This window comes from Thunnus thynnus, chromosome 15 (genome assembly GCF_963924715.1).
Source record: "Thunnus thynnus chromosome 15, fThuThy2.1, whole genome shotgun sequence".
Classification (NCBI taxonomy): domain Eukaryota; kingdom Metazoa; phylum Chordata; class Actinopteri; order Scombriformes; family Scombridae; genus Thunnus; species Thunnus thynnus.
In genome coordinates, this window is record NC_089531.1 from 4,222,504 (window position 1) to 4,243,144 (window position 20,641).

Here is a 20,641-nt window from a genome sequence, read left to right on the forward strand (position 1 = left end):
TGTTATTTTACACTTAGAAACTAGTTACAGTAAGATTCACATTCACTTTTCATTTTGACTGCTGGTCCATGATTAAAGTGGTGAAATTAAAACAGAAGAGAATTTAAGTGACATAATAAATAAATAATCACACAGGATATTTAAATCTACTACAAACATTTAAACACTTTAAACATACTAAAGCATTAAATGGTAAGATTATCTGTAATACTTGTGCAGGATTAGGAACAAAATATTATTTTATAGAAAGAAACTAATTACAGTAAGATTCACATTCCAGTTTTATAATAATGTGCAAAGAGCAGTTTATTGAAGCCGGTCTGAGTTACTCCATGATTAAAGTGGTGAAATTAAAACAGGAGAGAATTTAAGTGATATAAATAATCACACAGGATATTTAAATCTACTACAAACATTTAAACACTTTAAACACACTAAAGCATTAAATGTTAAGATTATCTGTAATATTTGTGCAGGATTAGGAACATCTAATAGCAGGTGACGAACACTTCTGACAACTTTAGATAGTGGTGGTGAGCAATAATGCCTTCAGGAAAAAAACAAAAAAAAAAACAAAGAAAGGAGTTGTGTAGTGTTTAACACACTACTTTGTTTTAAAAAACCTCAACATTGGTGTGAAAAGAAAATTTTAATTAATAGTTCTGGATTTATTAGATGACATTAATCTAATTTGTGCAGCATTATTGACATTGAGAGGATAATATTTGAAGAGCAGATCTCATCTGTGAGAGAACTTTGGGAACAACTTCTGCTTTAATAAAACAGAGACACTGTTAAATTTTACTGCTTGAGCTATCAGCAGTGAAAAGGATGAGACATTGAGACAACTTTTGAAGAAAATCATAAGCTAACATCTTAAAATCATTGGAATCTTTCACTGAGACACAGTACTGATAACTTGATTGATCCATTGATTAAACAGCATCATCAGAGTAATCCAAGTCCCTGTCGGAGTCAGTCAGAGCATTTCCATAGAGAGCCACTTTGTATCAGCAGCACCATGCTCCAGTGCTCTGGGAGAGTTTATAGTCCTGCCAGTTGAACACTGGATGACTGACAGCTGTCCTTCATGACAACAGAAGCCACAGAAATCCTCCTCATCAAAAACATGACTTTGATCTCCGTCCTCATCTGGACTCTCCTCTGCTGCTGCTTCACAGGTAAAGTCCAGAGAATCAAACTCCTCTCCTCTATGAACATCCGTCCCTCTGAAATGAAGCCCACAAAACCATGACGCTGCTTTATGTTTTTGTCTCTGTATCCTCAGAGTCCAGAGGCCAGATCACAGTGACTCAGCCTGCAGCAGTGAGATCTGCTCTGGGAGGCTCCGCAACCATCAACTGTAGGACCAGTCACAATGTTTATGTTAGTGGCTCATCCCACCTTTTTGCCTGGCACCAACAGAGAGATGGAGAAACTCCCAAACTGCTCATTTACTATGCTACCACTCGAGCATCAGGGATTCCAGATCGTTTTACAGGCAGTGGATCAAATTCTGACTTCACTCTGACCATCAGTGGAGTTCAGGCTGAAGATGCAGCAGTTTACTACTGTCAGAGTAGACACTATATCAACAGTTAGCATGTGTTCACACAGTGAAAAAGCGTCATACAAAAACCTCACTCAGTCAGATTGACACACACGTTACACAATCTCACACACACATTTCATTAAATGGATTAAACAATGTGCACATTGCAGCATTTTAAATAAATGAAAATATGTCAAAATATTTTAGGGAAAACATTTGCTGGACAATGATTGTCTTGGTGGAAATCAACAAAGTTCTCCATCATAGCTTCTCATCATCAATTCTTACCATGTTATAGTTTGATCCAATGTTTTTATATGATAATGAACCAATTTCCTGACCAATGACGAAAGAGATTGGCCTAGGTACTTTTGGTAAGAAATGGCTTGATCATGACCTTTGACCTTAGCCTCATACTGGATCACATCTATCTCAGTCATATCCTGTTGTAAGAAAACAGATGATACAGTTCACTGAGGACACTTATTGTACAAGTCTATACAGATCAGTCACTTTATCTATCATGATACATGTCAATGTATTATGTTAAATGTTAAATTAACATGGATGACTTGTTTCTTCACTAGTCTTTAATTTTGTCTTGAAACCCTGGTTGTTTCTATTAGAAAATACATCAGTGCCCCAGGAATCATTTTACTGTCATCATCATAAAATCGGCTTATATACAGATGACACCCTAATATACATCACTAAATCCCCAAACTGTCTTTCTTTTGGTTATGAATTGAGCCAGATTGTATTACAGGTTTTCTGGATACTCTCAATCCCATTTTAAATAAATGTTCTACACTGTTTAAAAACTACATTTTCTCTATGCCTGTTACTCATAGTGTTTCTCATTAACTCCTCATCAGCTTCCATTAGGAAATGATTCAGCACGTCAAGCATCTGTTTTGAGTCCCACCACCACAGAATATGTTTGTTCATAGATGACATCCTATTAGACAATATAATGCCCTTATTTCCCTCTCTTTTAGCCCACAGTCTGATCAGAATTTAAAACAGAATTTCTGGCTACTCTCAAGTCCATTTTAATTGTAAAAAGTGTGTTATATAAGTAGATGTACTTGGCAAAAATAAGAGTAATTGCAAGATTAGAGTCACCCAGTTCTGACATTTAAACACAGAATTAAATTGCTGAGGATAAAAACACAATAAGGTTAAAAGTGTATTTCCACTTTGGTCCTCATTGTAATCCACTCAACAAATTTTACTTAACTCACAAAAGCCACTGAATTAAGTATTTAAATTCAATTACAATTCCTCCTTTTTGAAATAAAAGACAGACTGAAAAGATTGAATCATTTCTATTTATATCTTCATGGCTGAGTATCTAGCAATCAAAATTAATGTAATTTTCAAAATACGTTTCTTATTGGTTTACTGCCTGTCATCCCAGCCCAGAAGTGGCTGTACAATGTACTGAGAAGATTTCAATGAAAAAGAAAACAGTAAATTTGACTCTGCATCTTGTAAACACATTTTATGATCTTAAACTTAGCTTTAACTTTTCTTTTCATTTTGTCCCCTTACACAAATAATTGTACATTACATACTGATTTAACAGACAACAACTCCCTGTAAGGGTCATTTGGAGCATTTCCATAGAGAGCCACTTTGCATCAGCAGCACCATGCTCCAGTGCTCTGGGAGAGTTTATAGTCCTGACAGTTGAGCACTTGATGACTGACAGCTGTCCTTCATCACAACAGAAGCCACAGAAATCCTCCTCATCAAAAACATGACTTTGATCTCCATCCTCATCTGGACTCTCCTCTGCTGCTGCTTCACAGGTAAAGTCCAGAGAATCAAACTCTTCTCCTCCATGAACATCCGTCCCTCTGAAATGAAGCCCACAAAACCGTGACGCTGCTTTATGTTTTTGTCTCTGTATCCTCAGAGTCCAGAGGCCAGTATACAGTGACTCAGCCTACAGCAGTGAGATCTGCTCTGGGAGGATCCACAACCATCAACTGTAGGGTCAGTCAGGATGTTAATGTTTGGAACAACTACCACCTTGTAGCCTGGTACCAACAGAGAGATGGAGAAACTCCAAAACTTCTCATTTACCGTGCTACCACTCGAGCATCAGGGATTCCAGATCGTTTTACAGGCAGTGGATCAAAGTCTGACTTCACTCTGACCATCAGTGGAGTTCAGGCTGAAGATGCAGCAGTTTACTACTGTCAGAGTTACCATTATATCAACAGTCAACGTGTGTTCACACAGTGAAAAAGCATCGTACAAAAACCTCCCTCAGTCAGACTGAACAGAAACTGAACTGACTGCTGCAGCTGGAAGCTACTGCAGAGACTGATACAGTTCACTGAACACACACATTACACAATCTCACACACACACATTTCATTAAATGGATTAAACAACTTGCACAGTGTAGCTTTTAAGATAAATTAAAATATGTCAAAACCTTCTCAGGAAAACAGTTTCTGGACAATGATCGTCTTGGTGGAAACCAACAAAGTTCTTCATCACAGCATATCATCATCCATTCTTACCTTGTTATGGTTTGATCCAATGTTTTTTAATGATAATGAACCCATTTCCTGACCCGACTGGTAAGAAATGTCTTCCTCATGACCTTTGACCTCAGCCTCATACTGTATCACATCTATCTCAAATGTCCCCTTAAAAGAAAATATGAAGACACAGATCAGCATCAGAAGCTTTCATAATCACAGCTCCCACCACCGAAAAATATAAATCACAAAATATTATTTTACAGTAAGAAACTAATTACAGTAAGATTCTCATTCCAGTTTTATAATAATGTGCAAAGAGCAGTTTATTGAAGCCGGTCTGAGTTACTCCATGATTAAAGTGGTGAAATTGAAACAGGAGAGAATTTAAGTGATATAAATAATCACACAGGATATTTAAATCTACTACAAACATTTAAACACTTTAAACTTACTAAAGCATTAAATGTTAAGATTATCTGTAATATTTGTGCAGGATTAGGAACATCTAGTAGCAGGTGACTAATACTTCTGACTTTATTTAGTATTGGTGAGCAATGATGCCTTTAGGAAAACAAACAAAGCAGTTGTGTAGGGTTTAACACACTACTTTGCTATAAAGAGCCTTAACATCAGTGTGAAAAGAAAATTTTAATTAGTAGTTCTGGATTCATTAGATGACATTAATCTAATTTGTGCAGCATTATTGACATTGACAGGATAACATTTGAAGAGCAGATCTCATCCGTGAGAGAACTTTGGGACCAATTCCTGTTTTAATAAAACAGAGACACTGTGATATAAATCCACACTGAGAATATTTGTAACTATTACAAACATTTAACCACAACTTTTGAAGAAAATCATAAGCTAACATCTAAAAATCCTTGGAATCTTTCACTGAGACACAGTACTGTCTATTTAGATTTAATGGATCAACTGTGATCTGTGTCTCCACAACCATCAGATAGGGCCAGTCTGAATGTTTATAATTCAAACTGTTCAGCTTGGTACCATCAGAGAGATGGAGAAACTCCTAAGCTGTTAATTAGATAATCAACCAGAATCAGAGATTCCAGGTCATTTTACAGGCAGTGTGTCATGGATTACAGAGCAGATGGACCCAAATGCAGAGAATCAGCAGGTACAAGGAACTGAAGAATATATTTATCAACTAACACAGGAAGAGCAAAGAGTGAGTGCAAGCAGGCAACTAAACCAAACAAATGATCCAACAAGACTGAACTGAAAACCAGACCTTAAATACAATAAACTAATGAGACAACAAAGAAGAGGTGTCACAACACAAGGGCAGGCTGGGAGCTGATAGGCTGGGAAGACACTGGGAGCAGAGCAGGGCTGACGAGACTGATGTAGGGCAGGTGTGAAGGTGACAGCAGACTGGGAAAGAACACTGAGATAAGGGCAGGACTATGGAGGATGAATACAGGGAAGGTGTAAGGAGGAGTACATGAACACATGAGGAAAAACAAAATGAGCAGAGTCCAAATAATAAAAGCAACCCAAATGATCAGCCTGTGCTCATTCCCAACTCGTCACATATCGAAGCTTGGTCAGGACCCCGTGGTGTCACTTTTTAACACACTGGGTACCCCTTTAGCATCATTTTTCAACGTGCAGGAAAGTCCAATAGACTTCTGATGAACTCCCATAACGTCTGAAACAGACGCCATGAAACCAATGACGTCTATATAAGGTGACAAATTTCAGCCTGGTTGCCAGAATAAAACGTTGGCATTGTACGTTTCTTCAAACCACAGATATGTTGAATATCTACGTTTGAACACCTGTAATATGTAGCATATCAACATTTCTGAGTTGACGTACTTCACGTGACATCTATACAAACTGACTTTCTGCCGTGACTGCCGTGATACTGCACGTTGAAAATTACTTTAAAGGGGAACCCAATGCGTTAAAAAGTGATGCCACGGGGTCCTGACCAAGCTTCGGTATGTGACAAGTTGGACGGTATGTGACATAAAGCCAGAATTCTTAAAGTCTCTCAAAAAGTCCAACTCAAAACAAGCCTCTCCCACACAGTCCAATCTTCACAAAAAAGAAAAGTCAGAGGGCCTCTGTTGGACAATGGTAACTAAGGAATACAGAGCCAGACGCTCAAGAGTCTCTAGAGTCAGTGACAGAACCATGACACAGTGCATCAAACTTTGACTTCACTCTGAGCATCAATGGAGTTCAGGCTCCTTTCATCCTTTACTTTGACATGCTTTAAAATATACCATAATTTATGAGTAAAATGGTGACACAAAATGATAAAATACCAAATGACGCACTCAGTGTCTGTAGACTCATTGAACACATTAACATGTGACAGCAGTTTATTATTGTAATAATATGTTTGTACACAGATGATTTGATCAGCGTTTCTTTATTGTTCATACATACTAAAAATGTCAGCATTACAGCAAGCAATAAAAAGTATCACTTGAGAATGTGCTGATTATGTTAATTAGTCAGAGTTTTTCCATCTCCTGGATCTCAGTCTGTTGTCCCCAGACAGTCTGTCTCCATCAGATGTAAAACCAGTTCAAGTGTTAGCAATGAGGTGTCTTCAGAAACCTGGAAAAGCTCCCAACTCCTGATTTATTGGGCTTCAAACCGTCAGTCTGGCATTTCAGATTGTTTTACTGGAATTGGATCTGGGACTGACTTCACTTTGACTATCAGTCACGTTCAGACTGAAGATTCAAGAGTTTGTGTTCATAGAAAAACACAGGTTATGTTATATTTTCAGATCATACTGCTGATACTGATACTATGATGATATAATATGCTGATGATATCCTACTTTATAATTCTAATGCAATAAATTTTCAGATTCTATACATTTACTCAGATTCATTAAACTTTCTGGACACTTCTAAAACTGTTTCAACATGAGAGTTTTTAATCAGTGGCACACATCATTGATAGGACACACATGACTCATTTCCTTAAAAAATATTGACAATTGTGTTTGTTACCAAAAACCTAATTAGTGATAAGTGTAATAAAGGGATTGTTTGCAGTCACAAAAGCTTTAAGAAATCTGGAACGACAGGTGAGTTTACTTCTATCATTTAATTATTATATCTTTTTGATTTTTGTTCGCAAAATATCAGGTATGTTCAACACTACATTATATCAACTCAGACTTTCTTTCTTAAGGTATTTCCATGCAAGTGTAAAATATTGAACTCAGCTGAGTTAAATTTGTTATGGATTAAGGGAACCCTTAGGACAGAAACATCTGTTACTTATACAATAACATAAATGAAAACAACTGATTTGATGAACAGGTTTTTATTGTCTTGAAATAATACAAAATACACAAGCAATGAAACTTTATCAATGAAAAATGTAATCAGAGAGTGAGTGACAGAAAAAGAGAGAGAATTGCAGAGATCAGAGTGAGAGCAGTAGCAGAGTAAAACCAGTATCAGAGTCCCAGTGAGTCAGGTCAGGACTGGGAACACTGGTCTCTCCTCAGTGTCTCTGAGACTGGAGTCTGGGAGCCCTGGGTGGCCTCACAGGTCACAGAGCCCACCTTCCTCCACTGGTCTGCAGGGAGCCTCAGGGTGCTGCTCCAGCTGTAGCGGCCATCCTTCTGCAGCACCGCGGGGCTCCTGCTCTCCTCCCAGCTGCAGCTGCTGCTGATGCTGCTGCCGTCCACCTTCCAGGCCAGACTCCAGTCTGAGGGGAAGCCCTTGTTGGCCAGACACATGAGCGTGGCCTTCCCGTGCTCCAGCTCCTCGCTGGAGGGGGGCAGCACCGTCAGGGTGGGACGGACATCACCTAGAAGACACCAATCACATTAGAGGACAGGAACTACACAACTGTCAGTTAAACACCAGACACTTGGACACCGTTACTGTGTGAGAGTGTAGTCATATGAGGACTCTTTCTGTGCTGATATGCATGAGAGGTTTCTTAAAGGGAAGTGAAACAATGTGTCAGTGAGTGACTGGTGGAGCAGAAAAAACATCTGACAGAAACTCCTTTAAGTAGTTTATATGACTGTTTACTGTATTTCATTTTACACTATATACTATATATAAATAAGGACATAGAGTTTGAATATAAAATTCAGACATCTATGATTTAGTTAGAATTTATAACAACATATTTACTTTCAAAACTATCAAAAGAGCAACAGTCAATCAGATTCATCAGCCAAAACCAACAGATGGCCGTAATATATGGAAAATGTTAAGACACATTCAAAAAACAAAATACCCTCAAAAAAACTATCAAAATTATTTCAAACTGAGGTTAAAAGACAACTAGAGGCAATTTAAACGATCAGAGTTTCTACAGCATTTCACATTTTTTATCTTTGAAAAAAACTTTTACTCAACTTCAAATCAATTTAAAACAGAATTAAAGTATCATATTAGAATCATTTTTAAAGTACAATTGTTGTTTTTTAATCTGTCCTGCAGTTCAAGCTGTTCACATTTAATAAATTAACTTGAACATGTAAAGAAAATTTCAGTAAAGCTGCTTTAAGTTCAACTTCAAGGTTAAACAGGAAGAACAAACAATAAAATTGAGACTTTAAAGTGCTTTAGATCAGCCCAGTGGAAACTTATATCTACTACAAATGTTCAGATGTAGAAATTATAAACTTAACTGATGATACAATATTTAATATTTGAGCAGAAACTTACTTCCAACATCCAGTCTGGTTCCTCCACCAAAAGTCAACCACAGTGATACAAACTCATTGAGTCGTCGTACAAAAACCTCTCACTGTAGAGAGACACGGCTCTCTGACTTTGAGACAAACAAACTCACTAAAATTAGTCTCTTGTTTGTAAAATTTCTAAGCAAATTGGAAAACTGACAAAAACACAGAGCCACCAATTCATGAATGTGTGATTTTATTCCACATAAATTGATTTTAATAAAATGAAAGTTAAATTTGTGTTTTAATACATGTAAAAAAAAATACATTCTGGAAAAAAAAAACACTTCTCAATACACATGAAGCCCAAACCACGTAAAACACAGAAAAATCCTAATCAATACTCTGATAAATTGATTGATCCATTGATTAAACAGCATCATCAGAGTAATCCAAGTCCCTGTTGGAGTCAGTCAGAGCATTTCCATAGAGAGCCACTTTGCATCAGCAGCACCATGCTCCAGTGCTCTGGGAGAGTTTATAGTCCTGAGAGTTGAACACTGGATGACTGACAGCTGTCCTTCATCACAACAGAAGCCACAGAAATCCTCCTCATCAAAAACATGACTTTGATCTCCGTCCTCATCTGGACTCTCCTCTGCTGCTGCTTCACAGGTAAAGTCCAGAGAATCAAACTCCTCTCCTCTATGTACATCCGTCCCTCTGAAATGAAGCCCACAAAACCATGACGCTGCTTTATGTTTTTGTCTCTGTATCCTCAGAGTCCAGAGGCCAGATCACAGTGACTCAGCCTGCAGCAGTGAGATCTGCTCTGGGAGGCTCCACAACCATTAACTGTAGGACCAGTCAGAATGTTTATGTTAGTGGCTCAACCCACTACTTAGCCTGGTACCAACAGAGAGATGGAGAAACTCCTAAACTTCTCATTTACTATGCTACCACTCGAGCATCAGGGATTCCAGATCGTTTTACAGGCAGTGGATCAAACTCTGACTTCACTCTGACCATCAGTGGAGTTCAGGCTGAAGATGCAGCAGTTTATTACTGTCAGAGTCTTCACTATCCCAACAGTCAGTGGGTGTTCACACAGTGAAAAAGTGTCGTACAAAAACCTCCCTCAGTCAGACTGAACAGAAACTGAACTGACTGCTGCAGCTGGAAGCTACTGCAGAGACTGATACAGTTCACTGAACACACACATTTCATTAAATGGATTAAACAACTCATGTTGTATCTTTTAAGATAAATGAAAATATGTTAAATTATTTTAAAGAAGACAATTTCTGGACAATGATTGCCTTGGTGGAAATCAACAAAGTTTTCCGTCACAGCTTCTCATCATCCATTCTTACCCTGTTATGGTTTGATCCAATGTTTTTTAATGATAATGACCCCATTTACTGACTTGACTGGTAAGAAATGTCTTGCTCATGATCTTTGACCTCAGCCTCATACTGGATCACATCCATCTCAAATATGTCCTGTTGAAAGAAAATATGAAGACACGACTCAGCATCAGAAACTTTTATAGTCACAGCTCCCACCACCAAAAAATATAAATCACACTAAATATTATCTTACAGTAAGAAACTAATTACAGTAAGTGGATCAGAGATTTGGACAAATGTTTAATTTTAATGTACATTGTTGAAATTAATTTCAATTTAACTTAATAATAGTTAAGTATTAAGTGTAAAACATAAAAGTAAACTTGATAATCATTTTTAAATTGTATTTATTTTTCTTTTATCTTTTCTTAATTTCAAGCTGTTCACGTTTCAGTTTGACAATAATGTGTAAAGACCAGTTCATTGAAGGTGGTCTGAGTTAAACTAATTGACCAAAGTGTTGAAATTAAAACAGAAGATCATTCATATAAGTCAAGGCAAAGGTTATTTAAACACACAAAAACACATTTAAGTATTACATGGAAAATTATATGTAATATTTGCAGAGAAACCAACATCCAGTCTGGTTCCTCCACCAAAAGTCCACCACAGTGATACAAACTTATTGAGCTGCTGTACAAAAACCTCTCACTGTAGAGAGACACGGCTCTCTGACATCAACTGAGTGTCGTTATATTTTCTATATTTTACTGTTAAGTGAGTTTGATTTTAATTTCTGTAGAAATATATTGAAATAAATATGCAACATTGTAAAAGAACTTTCTTTCAGAGAGAAGAAGCTGAAACAATAAAAAAAAAAACATTCTGTACAATAACCTCATAACTTGATTGATCCATATCCATTTTAAATTTAATTAGTGTGATGTATTTTGTGGTAATACATTTAGATGGAAGAAATTACATTCTGAAAAAGCCCAAACCACATAAAAATGAATATAAATTCATGCATACCAATATTCTGAAAGGTGATTGATCCATTGATCAAACAGCATCATCAGAGTAATCCATGTCCCCTGTAGTAGTACACAGCAGGACAGATGTGAAAGACACCATGTAGAACAGACTCAATACTTCTGTTAAAATGTTCTCCTTTCATACTTTACTTTGAAAGGTTTTAAAAAAATACCATCATTTATGTGTAAAATGGTGACAAAAAATGATAAAATCCCTGTGAATATACCCAGAGACAAACTCAGTGTCTGTAGATTCATTGAACACAGTAACATGTGACAGCAGTCATTCTTTAATAATATGTTACCTTGGACACATATGATTTGATGAATATGTCGTTATTGTTTTAACATAAAGAGAATATCAGCATTACTGCAAGCAATAAAAATCAACACTTGAGAAATGTGATGATTCTGTTAGTCAGTCAGAGCATTTCCATAGAGAGCCACTTTGCATCAGCAGCACCATGCTCCAGTGCTCTGGGAGAGTTTATAGTCCTGACAGTTGAAGACTGGATGACTGACAGCTGTCCTTCATCACAACAGAAGCCACAGAAATCCTCCTCATCAAAAACATGACTTTGATCTCCGTCCTCATCTGGACTCTCCTCTGCTGCTGCTTCACAGGTAAAGTCCAGAGAATCAAACTCCTCTCCTCTATGAACATCCGTCCCTCTGAAATGAAGCCCACAAAACCATGACGCTGCTTTATGTTTTTGTCTCTGTATCCTCAGAGTCCAGAGGCCAGATCACAGTGACTCAGCCTGCAGCAGTGAGATCTGCTCTGGGAGGATCCACAACCATCAACTGTAGGACCAGTCAGGATGTTTATTATAGCACATACCACCGTTTAGCCTGGTTCCAACAGAGAGATGGAGGAACTCCTAAACTTCTCATTTACGGTGCTACCAGACGAGCATCAGGGATTCCAGATCGTTTTACAGGCAGTGGATCAAAGTCTGACTTCACTCTGACCATCAGTGGAGTTCAGGCTGAAGATGCAGCAGTTTACTACTGTCAGAGTTTCCATGTTATCAACAGTCAGTATGTGTTCACACAGTGAAAAAGCGTCGTACAAAAACCTCCCTCAGTCAGACTGAACAGAAACTGAACTGACTGCTGCAGCTGGAAGCTACTGCAGAGACTGATACAGTTCACTGAACACACACGTTACACAATCTCACACACACACAAACTGTCAGATTAAATCAGTAAACAATGCACACATATATCAGCACTAACGAATATGAATCTGTTACAGATAATAATCACAATATTTCTCATGATTAGTCTCACCGTGGTACAAGCACAGTGACAACTTTGTACTGATGACTGATGAAAAAAATGTAGTTTCATTTAACTAAATGAAAGAAAGAGGTAAACAGTTATTTGTTATTTCATTAAATCATATTAAATATGATATGAAGTTATGCATTAAGAACATCGGATTTCTTAAAGCTTGAAATAAACTTCTGTATCAAGGTGTCTCCACAGCTCAGCAGGTGATTGACAGTTCTGTGTAGACTCTACCTGTTACCTGTTCTAGCTGTGTTAACTTTCTCTCATATTCACTTTGTTATACAGAGCAGTAACAACGCTGCTGAAGAGAAAGTTTGGACTGGCAGTAGTGGATCTGTTAGATGAGGATAATCTCATTTTCGCAGCATTAATGAGAAGAAAAAGATCCACTGGAAGAGCAGATATTCAGTGAGACCACTGAACATGTTGAAGCAGCTGCAGACTGATCAAAGCTCTTGTGGTGTCTACAGTTTGTGAATCACAGCTACATGAAGATTATTTTTTGAAAAGTTGCACAAAAGTTACATTATGATCCTCTGAGCTCCAACAGATGAACCACAAACATGTGGTGGTGTAAATACAGACACTCAGACACAGAGGTATAAATCAGCATCAATACAGCATTACACCAGTCAATCACATGCTACACATCATACATCTCATAAATCTCATTCCAAAGTCTCTCTCTATTAATCAGGTCAGAATGTAGTGCAGCTTTTCTGGATAATCTCAATCCCATTTTAAATATACAGCTAATCTTTTACATTGTTTGGAAGCCACATTTCCTCTTTCTCCACTACTCGTATCATTTGTCATTAACTCCTCAGCTGTTTCCATTAGGAAATTATTCAGCACTTCAAGCTTCTGCTCAGAGTCCCACCACCATAAAATAAGCTTGTTTGTAAACAGCATCCTGAAAACCAAAGAAAAAATGTGACTTCCAATTAATTTTTGTGTTATTTTCTATATGTTTCAAGTAAAAGAAACATCTTACAGTTTAGAATTTTTCAAAATCATTTTTATTTTTATTTTTACAGCATGTCCACTGTAGCAGACAGCGGGATGGTTTTAAGGTGGAAAAAAGTCAAACTTGTCAGTACAACATTTATAGTTTTCCAGCTATACAACTACGTTAAAGTAACAACATATTTAACTTCATTTCATTCTGTATTTGTTTTACTTGTTTGTAGATTTTTGAGGTAAATTGTGGTATTCAGAGACACTCCTCTAATCTGAATATGCCTTTGATTTGTGAATGCTGCCGAGTCTTCAAAGACTTTGATGTTGATGTACTGAGAAAAGTACTGAGTTGGACTCCAATTTCCACAGGTTGTAGGTTCATCTTGGTAACCAGGAGGCCCAGGTAGCACAGGTGTGAATCTATGATGATGAAAAACGCAAGACATGTAATTAAATTTAATTGTCATTCATTTTTCATATGTAATCAATTGAATAAGCCTGATGACAATGAAATGTGTATCGTAGTTATGTTATTGAGTGTAAAAATTCAATTTGAAATACTGAGCTGCCATTAATATGCTGCCATCAACAATGTGGTATTGATATATTTTTACTGGGGATAAACATTATTTATGGTTGTCCTGGAAATAATAAAACATATGTACCAGTCCTGGCCCACATTGGCCGACACCTTTCATCTTGCTTTGTGACTGTCAGCTCATCTGATGAGCCTCCTGCCTCTTCTTCACAGCTCTCTACCTCTTCATCAACAGGCTCAAACTCATCCTCAGCGTTTTCCTCATCTGACATCCTGGTGTCCACTATAGAGGACATTCATAAATGGGCTATTATTTCCACTCACAAATAAATAAACTTCTCTCAGACCTCACTACATAATTCCTGACATGTTGATAAACAAGAAAATATATGAATATCATCATATAAAATTAATAACTAAACAATATTTCACTTCTTCTTTCTCTTTCCATGAAATGTGCTTGTTGATATAGAAACCATTTTGTGCTGAAAGGAAGATGAAGTTGTCACCATCCCACCCCTACCCATGTGGTATCACTGGAAAGCCCAGGATGTCCTCTTTAGAGTACAGCAGTAATTAATAGAATAACTCATATGAGTAAGAGGAGAGATGCAAAACCAGAATGTCCACTACAGAGGACACAAATACCCTTAGTTTCTCTTCTTTTAGCCCATAATCTGATCAGGAATTAAAGCAGGATATCTGGCTCCTCTCCCTTCCCTTTAAATGTACAAAAGGTGTTGCCAGGTTTGCAGTCTACTAAAGTAATTTTACTGAACTCATATTAAATATTTAATTGGTTTTTTACAATCAATTATATCCTCTTCCTGTAGATAAAAGAGATTCTGGAAAGAAGGAATCATTTCTATTGTTATCTTTATGGCTGAGTATGTAGCAACTAAACTTAAAAAATTCTAATCATGATTTTCTTATTGCCATGACGCCTGTCATCCTATCTGAAGAGTGGCTCTCCTCTCTTTACAATCTTCTGACAACATTTTAATGAGAAGAAAAAATGAATTTAACCCTTCGCCTTCTAAAAGCATTTGGTGAACCTGCAGCCTTAACTTTCATTTTGTCCTCTTACAGAAATCATTGAACATGTAGAACTGTACAAATAACAGTAACAAGTCCCTGTTGGAGTCAGTCAGAGCATTTCCATAGAGAGCCACTTTGCATCAGCAGCACCATGCTCCAGTGCTCTGGGAGAGTTTATAGTCCTGACAGTTGAAGACTGGATGACTGACAGCTGTCCTTCATGACAACAGAAGCCACAGAAATCCTCCTCATCAAAAACATGACTTTGATCTCCGTCCTCATCTGGACTCTCCTCTGCTGCTGCTTCACAGGTAAAGTCCAGAGAATCAAACTCCTCTCCTCTATGAACATCCGTCCCTCTGAAATGAAGCCCACAAAACCATAACGCTGCTTTATGTTTTTGTCTCTGTATCCTCAGAGTCCAGAGGCCAGATCACAGTGACTCAGCCTGCAGCAGTGAGATCTGCTCTGGGAGGCTCCACAACCATCAACTGTAGGACCAGTCAGGATGTTTATTTTTGGAACAACTACCACATTTTAGCCTGGTACCAACAGAGAGATGGAGAAACTACTAAACTGCTCATTTACTATGCTACCACTCGAGCATCAGGGATTCCAGATCGTTTTACAGGCAGTGGATCAAAGTCTGACTTCACTCTGACCATCAGTGGAGTTCAGGCTGAAGATGCAGCAGTTTACTACTGTCAGAGTTTCCACTATCCCAACAGTCAAAATGTGTTCACACAGTGAAAAAGCGTCGTACAAAAACCTCCCTCAGTCAGACTGAACAGAAACTGAACTGACTGCTGCAGCTGGAATCTACTGCAGAGACTGATACAGTTCACTGAACACACACTTTACACAATCTCACGCACACACACACATTTCATTAAATGGATTAAACAACTCGCACATTGTAGCTTTTAAGATGAAAATATGTCAAAACCTTTTAAGGAAAACAGTTTCTGGACAATGATTGTGTTGGTGGAAACCAACAAAGTTCTTCATCACAGCTTCTCATCATCCATTCTTACCCTGTTATGGTTTGATCCAATGTTTTTTAATGATAATGAACCCATTTCCTGACCTGACTGGTAAGAAATGTCTTCCTCATGACCTTTGACCTCAGCCTCATACTGGATCACATCTATCTCAAATATGTCCTGTTAAAAGAAATTATGAAGACACAAATCAGCATCAGAAACTTTCATAATCACAGCTCCCACCACCAAAAAATAGAAATCACATTAAATATTATCTTACAGTAAGAAACTAATTACAGTAAGTGGATCAGAGATTTGGACACATTTTCAATTTTAATATACACTGTTGATATTAATTTCAATTTAACTTAATAATAGTTAACTATTAAGTGTAAAAGTAAATTCGATAATCATTTTCAAATTGTATTTATTTTTCTTTTATGTTTTCTTCATTTCAAGCTGTTCACATTTCAGTTTGACAATAATGTGTAAAGACCAGTTCATTGAAGGTGGTCGGAGTTAAACTAAATGACCAAAGTGTTGAAATTAAAACAGAAGATCATTCATATAAGTCAAGGCAAAGGTTATTTAAACATACAAAAACACATTTAAGTATTACATGGAAAATTATATGTAATATTTGCAGAGAAACCAACATCCAGTCTGGTTCCTCCACCAAAAGTCCACCACAGTGATACAAACTCATTGAGATGCTGTACAAAAATCTCTCACTGTAGAGAGACACGGCTCTCTGACATCAACTGAGTGTCATTATATTTTCTATATTGTACTGTTGTCTGAAAAGTGGCTCTCCTCTCTTTACAATCCTCTGACAATATTTTAATGAGAAGAAAAAATGAATTTAACCCTTCGTCTTCTAAAAGCATTTGGTGAACTTGCAGGCTTCACTTAAATTTTGTCCCCACAAATCATCGTACATGCAGAACTGTGCAAATAACAGAAAACAAGTCCCTGTTGGAGTTAGTCAGAGCATTTCCATAGAGAGCCACTTTGCATCAGCAGCACCATGCTCTAGTGCTCTGGGAGAGTTTATAGTCCTGAGAGTTGAATACTGGATGACTGACAGCTGTCCTTCATGACAACAGAAGCCACAGAAATCCTCCTCATCAAAAACATGACTTTGATCTCCGTCCTCATCTGGACTCTCCTCTGCTGCTGCTTCACAGGTAAAGTCCAAAGAATCAAACACCTCTCCTCTATGAACATCCGTCCCTCTCAAATTAAGCCCACAAAACCATGACGCTGCTTTATGTTTTTGTCTCTGTATCCTCAGAGTCCAGAGGCCAGATCACAGTGACTCAGCCTGCAGCAGTGAGATCTGCTCTGGGAGGATCCACAACCATCAACTGTAGGACCAGTCAGGATGTTTATGTTTATAACTCAAACCACGATTTAGCCTGGTACCAACAGAGAGATGGAGAAACTCCCAAACTTCTCATTTACTATGCTACCACTCGAGCATCAGGGATTCCAGATCGTTTTACAGGCAGTGGATCAAAGTCTGACTTCACTCTGACCATCAGTGGAGTTCAGGCTGAAGATGCAGCAGTTTACTACTGTCAGAGTTTCCAGTATCCCAACAGTCAGTATGTGTTCACACAGTGAAAAAGCATCGTACAAAAACCTCCCTTAGTAAGACCGAACAGAAACTGAACTGACTGCTGCAGCTGGAAGCTACTGCAGAGGCTGATACAGTTCACTGAACACACGCGTTACACAATCACACACACACACATTTCATTAAATGGATTAAACAACTCACATTGTAGCTTTTAAGATAAATGAAAATATGTCAAAACCTTTTCAGGAAAACAGTTTCTGGACAATGATTGTCTTGGTGGAAACCAACAAAATTCTTCATCACAGCTTCTCATCATCCATTCTTACACTGTTTTGGTTTGATCCAATGTTTTTTAATGATAATGAACCCATTTCCTGACCTGACTGGTAAGAAATGTCTTGCTCATGACCTTTGACCTCAGCCTCATATTGGATCACATCTATCTCAAATATGTCCTGTTGAAAGAAAATATGAAGACACAAATCAGCATCAGAAACTTTCATAATCACAGCTCCCACCACCAAAAAATATAAATCACACTAAATATTATCTTACAGTAAGAAACTAATTACAGTAAGTGGATCAGAGATTTGGACACATTTTTAATTTAAATGTACATTGTTGAAATTAATTTCAATTTAATTTAATAATAGTTAAGTATTAACTGTAAAACTTAAAAGTAAATTTGGTAATCATTTTTAACTTGTATTTATTTTTCTTTTATCTTTTCTTCATTTCAAGCTGTTCACATTTCAGTTCGACAATAATGTGTAAAGACCAGTTCATTGAAGGTGGTCTGAGTTAAACTAATTGACCAAAGTGTTGAAATTAAAACAGAAGATCATTTATATAAGTCAAGGCAAAGGTTATTTAAACACACAAAAACACATTTAAGTATTACATAGAAAATTATATGTAATATTTGCAGAGAAACCAACATCCAGTCTGGTTCCTCCACCAAAAGTTCACAACAGTGATACAAACTCATTGAGATGCTGTATAAAAACCTCTCACTGTAGAGAGACACGGCTCTCTGACATCAACTGAGTGTCATTATATTTTCTACATTGTACTGTTAAGTGAATTTGATTTTAATTTCTGTAGAAATATATTGAAATAAATATGCAACATTGTAAAATAACTTTCTTTCAGAGAGAAGAAGCTGAAACAATAAAAAACATTCTGTACAATAACTTCATAACTTGATTTATCCATATCCATTTTAAATTTAATTGGTATGATGTATTTTGTGGTAATACATTTAGATGGAAGAAATTACATTCTGAAAAAGCCCAAACCACCTAAAAATGAATGTAAATACATCCATATCAATATTCTGAAAGTTGATTGATCCATTGATCAAACAGCATCATCAGAGTAATCCATGTCCCCTGTCATAGTGCACAGCAGGACAGATGTGAAAGACACCATGTAGAACAGACTCAATACTTCTGTTAAAATGTTCTCCTTTCATCCTTTACTTTGACAGGCTTTAAAAAAATACCATCATTTATGTGTAAAATGGTTACAAAAAATGATAAAATCCCTGTGAATATACCCAGAGACAAACTCAGTGTCTGTAGATTCATTGAACACAGTAACATATGACAGCAGTTATTCTTTAAATGATATGTTGCCTTTGACACACATGATTTGATGAATATGTGTTTATTGTTAAAACATAAAGAGAATATCAGCATCACTGCAAGCAATAGAAAATCCCACTTGATAAATGTGATGCTTCTTTTAGTCAGTCAGAGCATTTCCATAGAGAGCCATTTTGCATCAGCAGCACCATGCTCCAGTGCTCTGGGAGAGTTTATAGTCCTGAGAGTTGAACACTGGATGAATGACAGCTGTCCTTCATCACAACAGAAGCCACAGAAATCCTCCTCATCAAAAACATGACTTTGATATCCGTCCTCATCTGGATTCTCCTCTGCTGCTGCTTCACAGGTAAAGTCCAGAGAATCAAACTCCTCTCCTCTATGAATATCCGTGCCTCTGAAATGACGCCCACAAAACCGTGATGCTGCTTTATGTTTTTGTCTCTGTATCCTCAGAGTCCAGAGGCCAGTATACAGTGACTCAGCCTGCAGCAGTGAGATCTGCTCTGGGAGGATCCACAACCATCAACTGTAGGACCAGTCAAAATGTTCATGTTACGAGCAACAACCACCGTTTAGCCTGGTACCAACAGAGAGATGGAGAAACTACTAAAATGCTCATTTACCGTGCTACCTATCGAGCATTAGGGATTCCAGATCGTTTTACGGGCAGTGGATCAAAGTCTGACTTCACTCTGACCATCAGTGGAGTTCAGGCTGAAGATGCAGCAGTTTACTACTGTCAGAGTTTCCACTATCCCAACAGTCAACGTGTGTTCACACAGTGAAAAAGCGTCGTACAAAAACCTCCCTCAGTCAGACTGAACTGCTGCAGCTGGAAGCTACTGCAGAGACTGATACAGTTCACTGAACACACACATCACACAATATCTCACACACACATTTCATTAAATAGATTAAACAATTTGCATATTGTAGCTTTTAAGATAAATGAAAATATGTTAAAATGTGGCGCGTTACTGTGGGTGGGCCTGGCCAATTGACACTCAGACACACCCAATCAGAAGGCTTCCTTTTTTGCTGGATCATACAGTCATCAGCAGTCAATCGATACTGTTCCCTATGTGACTAAGCAACCATTTAAAATAAAAGTCTTGTTTCTTGCTTCATGTTAACCATATGATGATATTGATAGGTCAGATCTGTTGAGTGACAGTGAATTTTGCAAATGCCAGAAATTCAAGCAGTCCCTCCTCCTTCACTCAGTGTACAGCTTGTGCATTAAACAGAGGAAGAGAAGCCTACTTTCTGCTAGCCAGCTGCTTTAGCAGCTGCACTACCAAATTGTCCAGGTTTTCACCACAATTAAAATAATATTTATAAAGTTATGCTTGTTTTCAAACCTCTGAATTCAACACTGATTCGTCAGTATGTGTGTCAATTAATCAATGTGTCATTGACAAGGCTGTTGCTAGCCTAAGACACCTGTCGCTCTTTCTGACAGAACTTATCAGTATGCTAACGGTTAGCTGTCATGCCGAAGAGATAGTCAGTCTTTTCTAAAGAGCTCCAGGAGGTTTACTCCTTCCTTCGTT

At 37.5% G+C, this 20,641-nt stretch overlaps 1 long non-coding RNA gene and 2 gene segments (V, D, J or C); 2 read left to right on the top strand and 1 right to left on the bottom strand.

Moving 5' to 3' along the window:
* Positions 1 to 7,358: 7,358 nt before the first annotated feature.
* LOC137198263 (Ig kappa-b4 chain C region-like) lies at positions 7,359 to 8,844 on the bottom strand. The segment is given in 2 exon segments: positions 7,359 to 7,866; positions 8,742 to 8,844. A coding segment is annotated over 1 exon segment (264 nt).
* Positions 8,845 to 9,057: 213 nt separating this feature from the next.
* Positions 9,058 to 9,812, top strand: LOC137198588 (immunoglobulin kappa variable 4-1-like). The segment is given in 2 exon segments: positions 9,058 to 9,073; positions 9,481 to 9,812. Coding segments are annotated over 2 exon segments (348 nt in total).
* Positions 9,813 to 11,606: 1,794 nt separating this feature from the next.
* On the top strand, positions 11,607 to 12,077 carry LOC137198272 (uncharacterized). The gene is made up of 2 exons (XR_010931614.1): positions 11,607 to 11,705; positions 11,813 to 12,077. It is a non-coding gene; the product is annotated as an uncharacterized lncRNA (long non-coding RNA).
* Positions 12,078 to 20,641: the final 8,564 nt, after the last annotated feature.